The 18,566-nt window shown below is 41.0% G+C and overlaps 1 protein-coding gene across 3 annotated transcripts in view; it reads left to right on the forward strand.

The window, feature by feature from the left end:
* Positions 1–3,686: 3,686 nt before the first annotated feature.
* Ptpn21 (protein tyrosine phosphatase non-receptor type 21) overlaps positions 3,687–18,566 on the forward strand; it is a 76,532-nt gene continuing 61,652 nt past the window's right edge. Inside the window, exons 1-2 of one of the 3 annotated variants that reach the window (XM_046440706.2) lie at positions 3,687–3,966; positions 7,936–8,300. In XM_046440706.2, the coding sequence (XP_046296662.1) occupies positions 8,121–8,300 (180 nt within the window). In that variant the 5' untranslated portion in view covers positions 3,687–3,966; positions 7,936–8,120. Of the gene's footprint in view, positions 3,967–4,020; positions 4,096–6,844; positions 6,861–7,935; positions 8,301–18,566 lie in introns of those variants that run through there. The other 2 variants (XM_046440707.2, XM_046440708.2) reach the window with 2 other exon arrangements.

Here is an 18,566-nt window from a genome sequence, read left to right on the forward strand (position 1 = left end):
CCTTTTATTTGTCTTTTCAGACACAAGCAAAAGCTGATTGCAGTGATTAACCAGGCATTGCATTCATTTAGGTTAATATGCTCATGTGTAAATTTCCACACTTATGAGAATTATGCATTCACCTGTTGTTCAAATGGTGAGTCCTTGAGGATAGGGATAGCATCTTATTCACCTTTCTCCTTGCAGTAGCAGTTGACTTCCAATACATGTGGGATGAAAATATATATATATATATACTGGGGATTGAACCCAGGGGCGTGTTACCACTGAGTTACATCCCCAGCTATTTTATTTTATTTATTTATTTATTTTTTAGAGAGAGAGAATTGTTTTAATATTTATTTTTTAGTTTTTTCGGTGAACACAACATCTTTATTTTTATTTTTATGTGGTTCTGAGGATCGAACCTAGCGCTCTGCGCATGCCAGGCGAGCGCGCTACCGCTTGAGCCACATCCCCAGCCCCCAGCTCTTTTAAAAATGTTTTTATTTTGACACAGGTTCTCCCTAAGTTGCTTAGGACCTCGCTAACTTGCTGAGGCTGTCCTCACACCTGCAATGCCTCTGCATCTCTAGAGCCACTGGGATGACAGGTGTGAACTTCAGCAATTACTTTTGCTATGAGATTGACATGCTTTTCTATTTTCTTGTCCATTTGAACAAAAAATCACCAACATCATCCTTTCCTTGAGGACTAGGGAAATCTACCCACAAAATTTTCACTCTTTTGCAACTGAAAAGGTGATACACCTGCTGCAGTGTTGAGTGTAGTAGGCAAAGCTCAAGATGAGGGTTCCAGAAATCAATGCTGATTTCTCTAATTCCAGTCCCCACCTTCACTTCCCTGCCCCCCCCCCAAGACATCATGGTCCTTGTGGAGTGAATAATTGACTCAATTTAGACTTTTGAGGAGGTTGTATTTTATATAGTGGTATGTAGTGGGTATTCATCATGCTACCCAAGCACACTAACTTTTTTTTTTTTTTAACTCCCGGGAAAACAACTGGTCAATGCACTACCCAAACCACAATTTCTATCACTTTTTTTTTTTAAGATATCTTCTTTAGTTGTAGTTGGACACAATACCTTTATTTTGTTTATTTTTTTATGTGGTGCTGAGGATGGAACCCAGAGCCTCACACATGTGAGACCACTGAGCCACAACTCAGCGCCCCCCTTTAACTTTTTAATCTTTCATTACTTTATATGCAGTTCTTTTTCCAAATTTTAATTTATTTATATATTTTAGTAATATCTTCCAGTGTAGAAGTATGTGTCACTTTCTGGGTAACAAGAGGAGGTAGATCTACAAACTTGGTTGCCTATATGTTAGTAGAATATATGAGGGAAGGAGGTAACCCTAGTTCTCCCCAGAAGAGCTCGTGTTTAGCAGACAGGGTGGGAAGGGGACTTTTCAATTATGTCTTTGTGTACCTTTTGGGGTTGAGTCATATAAATTACCTCATTCTCTTACATAGAAACCATAAGCCAATAATAATTTTATATCTAACCCTTTGAAGGGGTTTTTCATGTGCCTTGCCATGGGGATGTTACTGCCAAAGTAATATGACTGAGGGAAAACAGAGCTTAAGTACTTGGTCAGTAAATAACATCTGTGGGCTGTGAGTGAGGAAGTTCAACTCAGCTGTCCAACATCACTTAGGTTTTATGATCATTTTCTATTTTTAAAATTCTTTTATTTTCTTCCCGATTCAATTAACAAGTTTTTATTTAGTGCCTACTCTCTGCCCAGTACTGTCCTAGGAATTCTAAAAGAGGCCTCTGTGAAACAATTTTTAAAGTTCCTGCCAAGTACGGAGATCACCATGGAATGGTTGTCTTGGGCCCCTTGAGATGGTGCATGCCTGTAATCCCAGGGACTAGGGAGGCTGAGGCAGGAGGAGCATGAGTTCAAAGCTAGCCTCAGCAATTTAGCGAGGCCCTAAGCAGCAACTGAGCAACTGGGGATGTGGCTCAGTGGTTAAGCGCCCCTGGGTTCAATCCCCAGCACAAAAAAAAAAAAAAAAAGAAAGTGATCTTGAGCTGAGTCTTGAACTGAGACTTGGAGAGAAGCTAAGGCTTAGACAAATGGAAGAAAGGCTGGAGGGACTGCTGCCTAGAGGAAACCACTTGTTGGGGAACAGAGGGCACACTGGAGAGAAGTAAGAAATAAGGGTGGCCTGAGAATCCAGTTTAGAAAGACTTTAAAGGTAAGGAGGCAGGAGAGCTTGACCTTGGGAATCCACTGGGAAGTGATAAACCCAGGAGAGGGTAAGACATGGCAAGAAACCAAATAAATGCAAGACAACCACCTTTGCTGCAGTAATTGGGATGTAAAGTTACAAGGGTTGGGTTTAGAAGGTACCAGGGGGAACAAGAAAGAAAGAACTGAGACATTTCAAAGGAGGAAATATCAAGTCTTGATGACAACTGAAGATGAGAAAGGGAAGAGGGTGAAACATAATTCCAATATTTCTAGCACAGAGAGAAGAAAAATGGCTCAGATTTTTTTTTTTTCCTTCCACAAAAATTGAGCCCTCTTGGCGTCCAGAACCGATTTTTTTCTTCCCCATTAGAAACATGGGTGATCTTGCTTGCCTTTGGGTATTCTTGCTGGGCTTTGTTCTCCAGTACCACTCATACCTCTGTGACAGGGCCCCCACACTGGAGCACGCACTGTTTACAGTGCGTTTATCATCCACTAGACCAGAAGTCCTTTGTGTGCAGGGAACTAGTCTCATGCATAGTAAATATTCAAGTGTTTAATTGTTGAACAAAGTGAGATCTAAATGAAATTTAACATTAAAAAGCATTCCAGAAACGTATTAAATCATTGAAATTAAAATTTACAAAAATGAAAAGTTTCTCTGCTCCAACCACATGCCAAGATCACTCTTCCTGTAATGAATGGTGTGTTAGGGTTCACACAATTTTATCCCTCAGTTTATGTTGGAATACCTAGTAATAGCAATAATGGACTGTGTAATAAGCATAATACGGCCTAGATTTAAATGTAGCCTTACATACATTTTACCTGCTTATTAGATAATAATTACATTATTCCCGTTTTATAGGACACAAGTACAGAGAGGTTAAGAAATTTCCACAAGGCCACCCAGCTAGTAAGTGTTGGAACTGGTATTTGAGTCCAAACAACTTGACCCTGGAGTCACCACCTTTATAGCTCTAGTGTATTAGAGGAGCGTGCAGCTCTCTTGTGGGAACCTACAAGTTATTCGAGGCCTATCGCCTTTTCTTTGGGGGTGGTGGTGGTGTTATTCGCCCACCGTACTGACCATGTCCTCTTATAGAATACATGGTTAGAAGTGAGCACTTCAGGTGTTCTGGAATTACCTTCAAAGATCACCACCTAATAACATGGGAATAAAAAACTCTTTACCTGGAACTGAAATCCCCCCTCATTTCATTAACAGGCTTGCTTTATTTGGAAACTCTTAAAATAAGTGGTCACACGATTAAAAAAAGAAGCGGCGCGCCCCCTCCCCGGCGGCCGGGCGCAGCTGTCCGCGCCTCCCCCGCGCCCCGCCGCCAGCATTCCAACTCTCTGAGGTCACGGGCCGCCGCCGCCTCCCCGGATCCGTACGCCCGCCCGCCCGGCCAGGGGGAGGGACGCCTGGCCCCAGCCGCTCCGCCGCTCCGCCCGCGCGTCCCGCGTCCGCTCGTCCGTCTCGTTGCCGCCCCCGGCCCTGCGGGCGCGGGCCTCTGCGTGCGGCGCTCCTCGCCGGCGGGCTTCCCCCGGGCCTTCGCCTCGTTGCCGCGGGACTCTGCCCAGGGGAATGGTCTGCGGGCCGCGTTTTTGGAGACAGGAAGTGAGGCGGGCGATCCCCATGAGCGCGCAGCGGCACGGGCTGGCGTGCGGGCGCGGCTGCGGCGGCCGCGCGGCGGGGCCCGGGGAGGCGGGCCGCTGAGCGGGCGCGCGGCCCCGAGGATGCGGGCGCGGGTGCAGGTGAGGGCGCGGGCCCCGGCGGGCGGGAGGGGGCGGCGCGCGCCTTGGGGCTCCCGGCGTCCCCGAGGATGGGTCGCGGCTGCCGGACCCCGGCGGGAGCTAACAAAGAGCGGAGTCCTGCCTTCCCAGGTTCGCTCGGGTCTGCCCCAGGGATTTCCAAAACGGGTCTCTAACTTTTCTGAACTCCGCGGCGGGTTGCTGTGGCTTTATTCTGGTTCAGGATCTTGAAAGTCAGGCATGTTTGTGTCTCTTGGAATATGTAAGTGTGAAATTTGCCAGATAACTTTGGAGAGAAGGGGCGTTTGGAAGGACTGTTGGGTAACGCCTTGTTTTGTTTTTGGAGTAAAGCGTGTTTGCTCTGGAAAAAGGAATTCCTGGATTTGCAAATTCCGACTTGTGATTTCTGCAAATCCTGATTAGATTTTCCACTTTTGGTATGCTCGTCCTATTTTCTTTTGCTGAGAAAGCCTTATGATAATAGTGCGTGCTGGAAAGCACATTCAGAATGTTCGCGTGCTTCAAGTGACAATCCGTATATGCCTAAGAGTAGCTGGCAGATTTTTTTAAAAAGTTTGTGAGATAGACAGTAATTTTACCCTGAAAATAGTTGCCTATTTTGTTTCTAGGATATTTTATAGTAGAGTATCTAACACAGATGTTTGCACGTGAGAAGCAGGTTTGATATAATGCAGTAGACGTACATATCATTCTAAAGATGACAAATACTCTGTCCTCTTAATGATTATTTATATTAATCAATGTAGTCAAAGTTACATGTGGTGAGGCCCTAAGTAGTGTGTTTGGGTTAGGTGTGAACCTACAGGATTCAGAGTTAAAAATGTATTTGAGAAACTTTTGGAAGGGGATGTGGAGAGGAAAAATTAAAGTGAATTCACTAGCAGCAGGACTACCTTTTGTAAACTGTACTGAAGCAGAATTTAACATGTTTTCTTACTATAAAACTAAAGGTTTGTACAGAAATTATCTCCCAGTTTTTTCTTTTAGAAGCTATGAATTATCTTTCTTTTAATAGTTAAATTATAATTCCAGACCCAACCACCTTTCAAATTATTGCATATTCTTTTACATAATGCAAGTTATTGCATACTTATTATTTTGCCCCCCCCAAAGAATCGTAATTTTCTATTTTATTTTTATTTTAATAGGCTGTTATATTCAAACATTCTTAGCTTTATGGCATCATTTGGTAGCAAATACTGTACACAAATGCAAATTAAGATGTGTAAATCACTGATAAATTTATAAATTACTAAGCAGAACATTATTTAACGCAGTGGGTTTTATATAATAAGGAAAAAGCAAGCTGGACTCTTGGGGAAAAATACATGTAAATACGCACACACCCCTCAACTCTTTCAGCTATAACATTTACCAAAATAAAAAAGAGGAACATTGGCTTTTTCTTATCCCTGATGCTGTAAAACATTTGAAATCTCAGGGATAATTGAAAGTTTTGAGTTTGCTTAATCAAAGCTGAAGTTAATAATTAAGTTATATAGTGTAGTAACTATTGTCTTCAAGGCTTAGTTCTTTGTCATGAAGAACTATCATATTTGAACAGCTCCTAAATCAAATGTTTTATCTTTCTTTTACATATATGCAATATCTTGTCTCTTCATTCACACTAATCAGTTGTTTCCAGTTATTATAGTTTGTATATAAAACTGAAATCATCCAACTTATCTCATGGAAGAGAATTTTGTATATATATATTTGTGTGTGTGTATGTGTATACACATATATTGGGGGAATACTGGGGACTGAAACCAAGAGTGCTCTACCACTGAACTACTTCCCAGCCCTTTTTACTTTTTGAGACAGGTGCTGAGGCTGGCCTTAAACTTGCAATGATCCTCCTGCCTTAGCCTCCTGAATCACTGGGTTTACAGGTGTATGTCACCATGACCATCTTTACATATAACCTTTAAAAATCTACACAAACACTGCTGATTTATCAGAAAATCTTCTAGTTAAAAGCTTACTTAAGGTTCTTTAAGGTTCTCATTGTTTGATTTTTTTTCATTTTGCTTTATTTAGTTTATATGTCTGAAACTGGCAAAGAGAATAAAAACTACTGCAGGTGGACACCATATCTTTTTATAATATTTATTTTCCATTTCTATATTATAATGATTTTACTTACAGAAGGCAGTCAGAAAATATTATTAACACTGCTTTAGGTAGTTCCAGTTTTGGTTTTCCTCTCTGGCCTTCTACCCCTTGTTTTTAATTAAAAACAAAAACAAAACAAACAAAAAACAAACAAACCAACCAACCCAACTTTCTGGGGATAACCAAAGCTCAGAAAACAAAACACAAACAAAAAACCAGACAGAAAACCATGGTCAGGTCCTCATTAGAGATACAGCTCTGTATGTAATTATAGCATGCTTGTAATCTCCTTAAGGACAGCGATGGCTTAGGATTCGTCTTAGATTTCTCAAGATGCTCATTACGCTGCCTTGTGCTCAGAGACGCAATACACATTTGTGGGATGGAATTTCAAAATGTTAAGCTCGGCAAAGGCTAGGGGAATAACTAAATCCCGTTCTCTAGCTGTGCCATTCCCCATCCCTGAGTGCCTATCACCTTTGGGGCTGAGCCACCGTCTGGAGAGGGACAGCCTGCGGACTGGGAGTGGAGGAGGAGCCTGGGATGGAGTCCCTGCTCAGCCCATAGTAGCGTGAGGTTGTGAAAGCCGCAGCTCCCGGGGCCCGAGTTAGGTGAACAGGGTCGCTGGTGAGAGCGGCCTGAGCACTCTGGAAATAGCTGTGATTTTGTCGATTCCTTTAGGGGCGAAAATATTCCAGGGGATATAAAAGTACCCAGCTGCCGCTCGCCCCCAGTTTCGGCCCAGAAGTTACCATCAACAGGTGTGGTTAACAACGTTGTAAATAACGCACTTGGGGCGCAGCGGCTCCGCCTCGGCGTCCCCCGCTGGCGCCAACCTCACCTTCTCCTGCGGGGCGCGAGCCGCCCCCTGTAAACGTTCCCTCCGGGAGAGAAGGGCGGGTCCTAGCCAAGCACCTCCGCTCGGAAACGCAGCCGCGAGCGGAGGGTTCCGGGACCTCCGAGGGTACCCGTTCGCCCCGCAACGCCGCCTGCTCTCCACTCGGTGGGGCGGGGAAGCGGGAGTCTGAGTTCTCCACCGCCTAGTTAGCCTCATGGTCTTGCGGAACCCCGACGGCTCCTCGGTAGCCTAGGATGGCGTTCAAGGCCTCGCCCGCCTCTTCAGGTGGATGCCCACAGCCTCCCAGGACGTCCCGACCCAGGAGAGAACTACCAGAACTACCACGGTTTGATCCTGGGCATTTGTAGGGTCTTTTATGATGTGTTTATAAATCAATCAATCCGATAACCTATGTATTTATACGCCAGCAAGGGTTTTTGCAAATGCTTGCTAAGCAATTCGCCTCCTTTGAAACTCGCAGCTGCCATATGTTAGAAGGGATTAGTCCTCCTATAAGGAGTTCAAGGTTAATTTGCCTAAAGCGTCTGGAACTCCAGCCTAGCCCTTCGGGAGGAGTTTTGCACTTATTTTCACTTAGGCAATAAAAAGAATAGAAAAAAAAAAAAGCTGTGACATAGGAGTATTCCAAAGAATTAATTTACCTGTTAAAAATTAACAGTTCTAAATATTAAAATGACCGCTTTTATACCAATTACCGAATTTGGGATTATAGTCGTGCTATTGTTTAATCCTGACCGTAGCCACAGGATGTCATCACTATTTGTAGGGTAGAGTGAGGGGTGGAGTCTGACCCCGGGCCCAGCCCTTGGCTCTGATGGTGAACTTCCCCAGTGCCTCCCTGATCCTGTTAGTGCCTTCTTTTCCAGCGGAGCGGAGAGGAGAGCTTGTTCTTTAGGCCCAGTTGCATTGATTTTTATTTTTGAAAGCCAAGTCCAGAGTTACCGTGTTTGGTGTAACTGAGGTTCCTCTTTCCTCAGCGCTGGCGTGGATGCTCCCTTCTCTTGGCCTTTGGAGACTCTGTTGCTTTTTAATGGCGGCGGCAGCTGCTGGGTGAGCGGCGCGAAACTGGACAGAGTTCATCCCTTCAAGAGAGGGCCGCTTTCTCCCGACGTCATCACTGCGGGATTTTCCTTCTTTGCCCCTCCATTCTTGAAGGGAGAAGATGCCACTGCCATTTGGATTGAAATTGAAACGCACCCGGCGCTACACGGTGTCCAGCAAGAGCTGCCTGGTTGCGCGGATCCAGCTGCTCAATAACGAGTTTGTGGAGTTCACATTGTCTGTGGAGAGCACTGGCCAGGAGAGCCTGGAAGCTGTGGCCCAAAGACTGGAGCTGCGGGAGGTAAGCTATGAAAGAGGCTACAGGCTTCTCTGGCCTGGCTTCATGCAGGCTGTGTGTTGGGACACCCAACGCTTGCTCTACCTGTGATGTGTTAGTTCAGCCTGCAAGCCCTCCTTGTGACCAAAAAGCTTTCCCCATCGTGGTGTCCCATAAGAGAATTAACAGTGCCTGTGATTTGAACATGTTTCCCAAGATGCACCTGTGAATCAAATATGAGTGCATTTTGGGTTATCCAAGTGTTTCTTTTCTAATGTAGCCCCCAATGGGTCATCCTGATCTCCTGATTGACCATTCATTCATTGGCTACTTTCCATAGGCCAGGCCAAGATTCTAGAGATGTATTGTCTGAGCTTGAATTCTGGTGAGTGGTGTTACCTTGTGGAAGTTACCTGATATCGTGGCATCCCAGTTCTGAACCATGGGGATGACCGGCACCAAATTCTCAGAGTGGTTGTGTGATTTAATGTGAATGCGAAGTAATAAGCTCTAATAACTAGTCTGTTACAGTAATCATAGGAAGTTTTGCCAAGGGAAACCCCTAATCTAGTTGCTAGGAATTTGTGGAGTCCTTGTATCCACATAATGCCTTAAATTTAAAATGCTATGTAAGGCCTGTAAAGAAAGGGCTCTAATTAAACTAAGGGCCCTCCCTGTGTTTGGCTGCCTGGCTTGGGGTAAGGGAAAGGAAGAGAAACTGGTTATTCCACTTTAAATGCCCATCCTATATTCCCAACTGGAAATCCCACTATTTTATAGTTTGCAAAAAGTCTGGGATAGACAAAATTTTTCCCCTGGCAAAATCATTTGTTCATTCAGGATTGAAGACCTAACAGTGCCAAGTACATAGGTTCACTCTAGCATTGATACTAATGAGAAGACATGATGATACATGCTGTGATAGGGGAAGTAGAGGGCATAGGGAGGAGCAGCAAAGGGAAAGCTTTCAGGCCAATGGTCTCTGAGCTACAGCCTGAAGAGTGGGGCAAGGGAATCCTGCCAGGGGCTAAAAAGACTGTTCAAACAAAGGGAACTGCTTGAAGCCAAAGATGGAGAGGCAGCAGGTCTCCTTGAAGCCCAAGCAGAAAGAGGAAGGACTGAGGGTAGGGATTCCTTGATGCAGGAATTTTGTTTAGGGTTTTGGACTTACCCAAAATAGTGAAGGATTTTTAAACAAAGGTCTGGTGTGATTTTTTTTTTGTGACAAGAGGAATAGTTCAGGTGTAAATTGTGGTTACCTAGACTTGGATATCGATGGGGAGAAGTAGGTGGAATCTGGAAATATTTAGGAACTACCTACCTTGCTAGGTGTTGGGGAGGGGTTAGCAAGGGGTCTAGCTCTGTACTCAGGTTTTCAGTAGATAGTGGGGAATATAATTGGGAGAGGAAACAAAAAAGAAAGAATGGAGTACAGTTTCAAAATAAATATCAAGTTGGAGGTGCCACTTGGACAGACAGGTGGATATTCCCATCTGGAGCTCATGAAAGAGAACCGGGCTAGAGAGAAGAGATTTGGGAATCATCAGTATAGGTGAGCTAATTGAAGTTAGGAGAGAGGAGATGAGGCTGTCCAGGGCAGGAAAAGAGGATGTAGCAGACCCCTCAGGGTTGAATAGAGGAAGGGAGAGCCTTGGAAGGAAACCCACAGGTCAGCCCAAAGAGGAGAAGAAAGTAAACCAGGAGGGTGGTTTCAGTGACGAGTCAGTCCTGTTTACTTGCATTTCTTTTGTTTTTGCTTCCTTTACCTTTTTGTTTTTGCTTCTTTACCCATCCTTTTTTTCCTACATTGTTTTATTATTTTCTGTAAATTTCATCCAAGTGTATAAAGGTGTGCCTACCACCCCTAGAAAGTCAGCTTCTCAAGGAACTGGTTTATTTATTTGTGTATCTAGAGTACCAGGTATGGAATGTGCTCAGTAAATGCAGGTTGAACTGGACCCATGGCATTGCTTTCCTTCTGTTAGTTAAGAGGTCCAGGGAAGTTGCCATTTCCAGCTAGATATTATCTGTCTCAGGAAACAAGCATCTTCATACAACTTGGTATATTTTGAACTTGATTTTTAACAGAAGAGCAGAGTACTTTCAGAGGGAATAGGCATAGTCCTTAGAAATTGTCTTGTCCTTGGAGAGACCTTCCTATCTTCAACATTTAACTGCCGACATGGTTAGAAAGTTTGTGTAGCAAACTTTTCTTTTTGAAAGCTTCAGAAGCTCTAAACTGTAGCATGTAAACAGATGGCTCAAGCACCAGCTCTAATCTTACCATAGGAGTGTTCAGAAATAATCTGAGTGGGATAACACCTGTTCCTTGTTGTATACAGCATGTGTGTGTTACATACCAGGAAATAATCAGTATGTTGGTATCTTGCACTATTCTCCCACTTGAGCAAAGAATTATTATGGTGTGTAGATTTGGCTGATAAAACGTTATTACTGCTCAAATATAAATTGGTAGAGGGCCAGGGGAGTCTATACTCTTTTAGCTTACTTGCATACCATTTCACTTTTATGATGGCAGTTGTAGGGGATACACAGTAATGCTGTGATAACATATTCCTGTTAATGATAACAGTAGCCTTAGAGCTGTTGAAATTCTTTGCCTGTCATTCATTCTAAATTTTACAATATTTTCTTCAGAACCTCTGAAAGTCTATGAATCTAAGGGGAAATTTGAAAACTTTCTTTCCAATTTTGAAAGTATATTATAGAGTTAAAAAATATATATATGTATATATTTTAGTTGTAGTTGGACATAATACCTTTATTTTGTTTATTTATTTTTATGTGGTGCTTAGGATCGAACCCAGTGCCTCCCATGTGCTAGGCTAGTGCTCTACCACTGAGCCACAACCTCAGCCCCTGTTATAGAGGTTTTGAAAGAGGTGGTGAGATAAGAAGCTGTCAGTTGGGCATGGCCATTCCCATGGGGCAGTGTCACCTTGTGGAATCAGCACACAGTCTGGTGGTCAGGCTTAAAATCCCAATATTGCTGGGAGGACCTGGGATAAACCAGCACAATAAGGATGGTATGTAAAACGAGGATACAAGTTTAGTAATTTATAATGTGCTATGGAACTCCCAAGGGCCCCAAGTTTGCATGCTTTCAGAGCCAGGTCATGATCTCCCTGCAGGTAAGCCATGTGGAAGCTATGGCCAACCAGTAGTGCTCTGTGAGCATGGAAAAAGTTACATATTTTCATCAGGGGAGGAGTGCTGTCTATAGGACCTGGCAGGTTCCTCTGAATCAGGGAAAGTTCCTTTCTTCTGGACAGTGCTTCCATGATCTTTGCCTCTATTGACCACTTGAGAAGGCTGTTTGACATAGTGCTCAAGGCAGTCTCCAATAGAGTCAGAAACTCCTGGGATTGGATCCCAGTGCTATCACTTATTAAATCATTATTAAACTACTTAATTTCTCAAATCTACTTTTTTTTCTTTTTCAAATCGGGTATAATAATAGTATCTATTTGATGGCGGTGGAGGGTTTAATGTTAAATGTAAGATATTTAGCAAATAACCTGATATTTAGGAAACTCCTGATGAGTGTTAATCTTAATTACTATTGTTACTTGTGACTCTTGTGCCATGTTGTGGTGACTGACTAAATTTTCTTCAGATGAGCTCTTTTCCTTTTTTTTTTTAATATTTATTTTTTAGTTGTAGTTGGACACAATACCTTTTTAAAATTTATTTATATGTGGTGCTAAGGATCGAACCCAGGGCCTCGCATGTGCTAGGCGAGCAGTCTACCGCTGATCCACAACCCCAGCCCAGCTCTTTTCCTTTTTCTTTCCTTTTTCTCTTTTTAATTTTTGTGGTACTGGGGATCAAACACAGGGCGTTGCGCATTCAGGCAAGTGCTGTAACCACTGAGTTACATCCCCAGCCCTCTTTTCTTACTTTTGTAATATTATTATTTCTTTCATTTATTGACAGAGTCATGCTTGTTTGTAAAATGTTCTTACAGTGGTCACACTTCTTAACCATTACTAAGCTGTTAAAGTGCTAGCATGCCATCATAATTTAGTGGTACTATTTTGAACACCTCTTTCCATGGTAGCCGAATAATTAATTTATCAGTGTCGTTGCCCTAAAAAACAGAGCTTCAGTAGGGTTTTAATTACTCTTTTTGCCTTTTTCTTCCCTCTTATGCTCAAATCTTAGGATTAAAAAAAAAAGTTTTATAAAATTTTGGGTTAGGTTTATATTTTTTTCTCTAAGTTATTACTTTTTCAAAAATTCTTGTTCAACAATAGATATTATAATCACATTTTATCATGCCATTGTGGACTTCAACTAGATTCATTGCAAACTGTTCTGATATACTTTGCCTTCTTTGATTTTTAAGGTCATATTCAGCTTAAATTTACATTTGATTGAGGTTTAAGGAATTTTTTAATCTTCAGGATATAAGAAAGTTCTGAAACCATGGAAATCTTTTCAAGATAATTTTTTCGCCTCTCCAGTTTTGGTTTCAAGCTTTGGATATTTGGTTACCCTGTTGTGATTTATCATCGATCCTCATGAAATGTTTTCTAAGTTGTATTTGCAGTACATTACACACATTTTTTGTTCTTTTGCATGTGGTAAGCTCCATTGGGGTAGGATTGTTGTTCACTGGGGTATCCCTGGTATGTGAACAGTGCCTTGCACCTTGCAGTACTTAGTTGCTGAATAAATGTCTACTTAGCTTAAGACTCAGTATTCTTGCTTTGCATTTAGATTGGTGAGTGTGGACAGCAGGTGAGCAGTCAGCCTTTATTTGCCCTATGATTTTATTTCCCAGAGAGAGCTGACCATTTCCAGAGCTTTGTATTCAGAATGAAGCACCTTTTTCTGTAGATTTTTGTTTCTTTTTCACTTTGGGGCTTCTGAAACACTTAGAAAGGGATCTAGTTCTCGCACTCCCCAGGGGAAGAGTGCTGTGTCAAGGCAAGGTCAGCTTTCCCACAGCACTTGGAACAGATTCTTCTCATAGTGCTTTCTGGTCTATGGGAACAATTTTTAGCTAAGGGATTTGTGGAATCAAACATATAATGCAAACCATTGCCTTCAAACACAACTTTAGAAAGTGTTCTTGGCCACAGGAGTGTTTTATTTGAAATAAGCGTCTTAGGTATTCGAAATATCTACTGACCTATCTTGACTGTTATCTGAGTAGACCTCAGGAATTTCATGTGCATTTCCTTCTGTACTGGCTGTTTTCATCTGGGCTCTAAAAATAGCCTAAATATGTGTAAGGGAAAAGTATCATCTGTGAGCTTTTTAAACTTTTGAGTGGAGTAGTTATTAATTCAGGTATGCGTGTTGTAACACAGATAAGATTGAGGTATAGACAAGGATCAGTAAATATTTTCAGTTAGAGTTATTGGACCATTTGAAGCAAATATGTTAGGTTGGCCTCTCCATCTAAATAAAGTTTTCTGGAGTCCAAAACCAATGATAAATGATCAAATGATTTTCTTGAGTTTTAGGTTTTTCTGTTACTTTTCTCATTTGGTCTAGAAAATTAAGAAATAGACAATAAACACAAACATGGATATGTCTTGCATTTAAAAATATACACTATATAATCATATAAGCTATTACATAATTTGGAAACCTGTTTATTTAAAGAAATACAGTACTATGCAGCTTTAGTTTAATGTCTAATATATTTAAGTGCTAATAATCCAAGATGTTTGTTTTCTAGTAGGAATTTTCACTTAAGAGACTCATCATCAATTTGCCACAGTAGTGTAGTCTCATGACCATTTGGAATTTAGCATGAATTTGCTCACATGTGGAGGTTTGTGGGTTGAATTACAAAGGTTCTGGGGACTCTCTCTGTCTCTTCTTGTATATTTTCAGATTCCATTTATTATAATAACTGAAGTTTTGATGGTATTCTGCTTGTCCTCCATTTTGGTGAAAGAAGTTATTGTGCTGGAAGTTTACCTTGCCTAATCTTTACTCTTTGCAACAGATCAGACATTATCTTTTCAATCATTTTAAAATGAGGAAACTGAAGATATGAAAAGTTCAGATGGTTTGCTCAGAATCACACAACTAATAAGCACAATATCCAGAACTTGAGTCCTTTTTTTTTTCCTCCCTTGCTCTCCCTCTCAACCCCATTTTGAGTCACCCTCCTTATATCAGAGAAGACATTTGGCATTTGTGTTTTTGGGATTGGCTAACTTCACTTAGCATAATCTGCTCTAATGCCATCCATTTCCCTGCAAATGCCATGATCTTATTATTTTTAATTGCTGAATAATATTCCATTGTGTATAAATGCCACCTTTTTTCTATCCATTCATCCTCTGAAGAGCATCTAGGTTGGCTCCACAGTTTAGCTATTGTGAATTGTGCTGCTATAAACATTGATGTGACTGGTCCCTGTAATATGCTGTTTTTAGGTCCTTTGGGTATAGCAGAACTTGAGTTCTTATCTGCAGTCTTCTCTTTAAACTTGGACTTTTAAACTTATTGGGGTCCACTGGACCCCTTTGAGAATCTGATGAAAACACAGGGTTTTGCATACAGTTTCAGTGCATGGGCCCAGGCTGAACTACTGTCCTCACTCATCAATCTAAATGCAAAGAATGTTGAATTTTAAGGTAAGTGACATTTATTCAGTAACTGTGTTGGTGGATGAGGCAGTTTCCCCTTGTTTCCATATAACAGGGTCTTTTCTCTGGTTGTCTTTCTCCAGAGTTAAGATGTTGAGAGGATGTAATATTTATGAACAAATCAAGATCTTTGCTTTTTAAAAAATGAACACATGATATATGTACATATATGAGTAAAGTACAGTAATCTGATACGTGTATATAATATATTATAATCAAATTGGATAAACCGGGTGCCATGGCGCACACCTGTAATCCTAGTGGCTCGGGAGATTGAGTCAGGAGTATGGTGTTTTCAAAGCCAGTTTGAGCAAAAGCGAGATGCTAAGCAACTCAGTGAAACCCTGTCTCTAAATAAAATACAAAATTGAGCTGGGGATGTGGCTCAGTGGCCGAGTACCCCTGAGTTCAGTCCCCAGTACCCCCCCAAAAGACTGGGATTATTAGTATTTCTATCTCCTCAAACATTAATCACTTCACTTCTATGTGTTGGGAACTTCAAACTCTTTTAGGTATTTTGAAGCATTATAGGTGACTATAGATTGTACTTAACCTACTATGCTGACACCAGTACTCCTTCCTCCTAGCTGTTTGGGTGCTCCTTACCTAACCTTTTGTCCATCCCCAGTCCCTCTATCCTACCTAAGGGACCCCCGTATTTTGGGGAGGTTGGGTACTGGGGATTGAACTCAGGGGCACTCAACCACTGAACCACATCCCCAGCCCTATTGTGTTTTATTTAGAGACAGGGTTTTACTTAGTTGCTTAGCATCTTGCCATTGCTGAGGCTGGCTTTGAATTTGCTATCCTCCTGTCTCAGCATCCCAAGCTGTGAGCCACCAGGATTACAGACATGCGCCACTGCCTCCAGCAGGACCTCAGTATTAAGAAATTAATATGCTTCTAAATATAGTCTCTCTCTTCCTCCACAAATGGCCATTTTTTTCTGTGGCCTCCATCTTTATGTCTCAGGAAGGGCCATTGGGGCATTTCATTTTCTTGATGAGTAAACTTACTATTAAGTTAAAACTCCTTTCAGAGAGGAAAGGGTTGCAGGATGTACCACTTCATTGTACAAGTGATCCATGTCTGTCTTCCCTACCAGGTTGCACTTTTGTGCCTATCCTGACAGTAGGTGCGTGACAAATCTTCAGTGAATGAATGTATGAGTCATACTTCTTACATTAATTAAATTCTCCAGGCATTTGTTGAAACATCTATTTCATTTTTCTTGTCAGATATACACCCTACCTCAACAACATTTTTAAAACAATATTCTAGCAAATATTTTCCTATTCAGTTTTCCAGCAATTTATTTATAAACAAATGTCACATAGATTTCCTTTATCTTTTATGCATTGATTGGATATCCAGAGTCAATTTAAGATTTTACTAGGAAAAACTGCATGCCACAAATTCTATATGAGAATTATCATGTAGTAAAGATAACTTATCAGGTTTTTGTGCCACTTTCTAAAATAGTGGATTACCCAAATGAAAGCCTTAGAAGGTATGCAGTGTTTAAATTTACAAATAAGAGTAATTGTGTTATTTTGAATATGATTTAACAAACAGACTAAGAAAATACATGAGTAATTTCATACTAGGAGGCAAAGCCTCATTTTCTTTATGATTCTAAAAGCAAATTGTGTTGACTCATTTATATTAGTTATTTAGAAGGCTTACACTTTGACTTGACAAGTTAATTTCAATGTCAAGTGCATTTTCAGCAGATTGAACTTTGTACCATTAAATTCAGCTGCTGTTGGCAGTGTGGGATTTTGGTGAAAGGTAGACTTTTGGTAGCAGAAGAATTTGGGTTCAAAATTCCAAAAGATAACTGTTTATTGGATACTGACCATTTTGCCAAGCACCTATTTTTGGTGTTTTATATTTTCTTTTTTTTGTACAAGGGATTGAATCCAGAGTTGCTTTACCACTGAGCTACATCCTCAACCTTCTTTTTAAAATTTTAAAAATTTTGGTATAGGGTCTTGCTAAGTTACTTAGAGCCTTGCTAAGTTGCTGAGGCTGGCTTGAACTTGCAATCTTCTTGCCTCAGTCTCCTGAGTTGCTGGGATTATAGGTGTGTGCCACTGTGTCCAGCTCCTTACATATGTTTAATTTAACACTGAGTGTAATTGACATTTTGTTTTTTCTTTTTTAAAAAAAAGTCCTTAGTTTTTGATGGATCTTTATTTTTATTTATATTTGGTGCTGAGGATCGAACCTAGGGCCTCACACATGCTAGGTGAGCACTCTACCTCTGAGCCACAACCCCCAGCCCTGACTTCTTGTTTCTTTCTACCATCTTGATGATGGAACGGACCAAAGATGAGCAGAGTCTATAAAACACTCATTAGGGCTGGGGTTGTGGCTCAGTGGTAGAACACTTGCCTCACATGTGTGAGGCACTAAATTCGATTCTCAGCACCACATATGAAAATAAGTGAATAAAATAAAGGTTCATCAACAAATTTAAAAAAAAAACACTCGTTAACTGGCAACTCTGCCATTTCCATTTCCCTTTTCATTATGTAAATTTGTTAATTGGATTAATACACAGATCGGAAAAATGGATCAGACAAAAACAACTGGAGAGGTCGTATCATTACGTCAGTCCATTAAATTTGGAAGTACACTGCTGAGAATTAATACATTCACAATAATATCTTTTCTTTCCAGAAGAAAACCTTAATTCTTGTTCGCCTATAGTTTGTACTCACAGGTGATGATTAGACAAGTACAGTTTGACTTGTCTAGTTTAAAGGCTGGCACGTATTTTGAAGTTGAACTTACGTTTGGATAATGACTTCAGGAAAGAACACTTGAGAATTATTCATTATAGTGTTATAACAGAAGTATGCAGTGTGATTAATAATGATGAGTGTATCTAAAATTGTGCATTGCTATTTGTATGGTTTTCAGTCACGCACCACCAGAATACATATTTCATTGTACACTGCTATACAACTAGTGACAACTCAAGACTAGTATTCGGGTTTTTCAGCTCCTGGTTGAGCACTTTTTCCTCAACAACACACTCTTTTTCTATTGGACTGCCATTTTTCTAAATGAAAAGCAATTCAAATATTGGTATTTTCTGTCAACAAAGACAAATCCATTCATGAAGAACATCCTCTATTAAAACCTAATATGAATTTTTAAAAAAATGTTTATTTTTTAGTTTTTTAGGTGTACACAATATCTTTATTTTACGTTTATGTGGTGCTGAGGATTGAACCCAGTACCTCGTGCATGCTAGGCAAGCGCTCTACCTCTGAGCCACAACCCCAGCCCCCTAATATGAAATCTTATACTGTTTAAGGGGACTTAAAAACAGTGCTAATAAAAATGAGTATTGCTTGAGAACTTAATGCGTGAGGTGGTCTTCCAAGTGCTTAAAATGGTTTTGCGTATTTTATTCTTCACAACAAAAGTCATCTCCATTTTACAGATGGATAAACTGAGACACAAAGGTCTTAAGTAACTTGTTGGTGATTATATGGCAGAAACTACAATTAGAGAATAGTTCTGGCTCCTTGATCTGCGTACTCAGAATGTAACCTTTGGCAAGTGACAAGTGGCCTGTTATTGTGTCCTTGCCCTTAATGATAACTCCTACAGTGTGGCCTCCCAAATCTGATGGAAATTT

The sequence above is a fragment of the Marmota monax genome, unplaced genomic scaffold, assembly GCF_021218885.2.
Source record: "Marmota monax isolate L192 unplaced genomic scaffold, Marmota_monax_Labrador192_F-V1.1 WCK01_AAM20220418_F8-fsc00017, whole genome shotgun sequence".
Lineage (NCBI taxonomy): Eukaryota > Metazoa > Chordata > Mammalia > Rodentia > Sciuridae > Marmota > Marmota monax.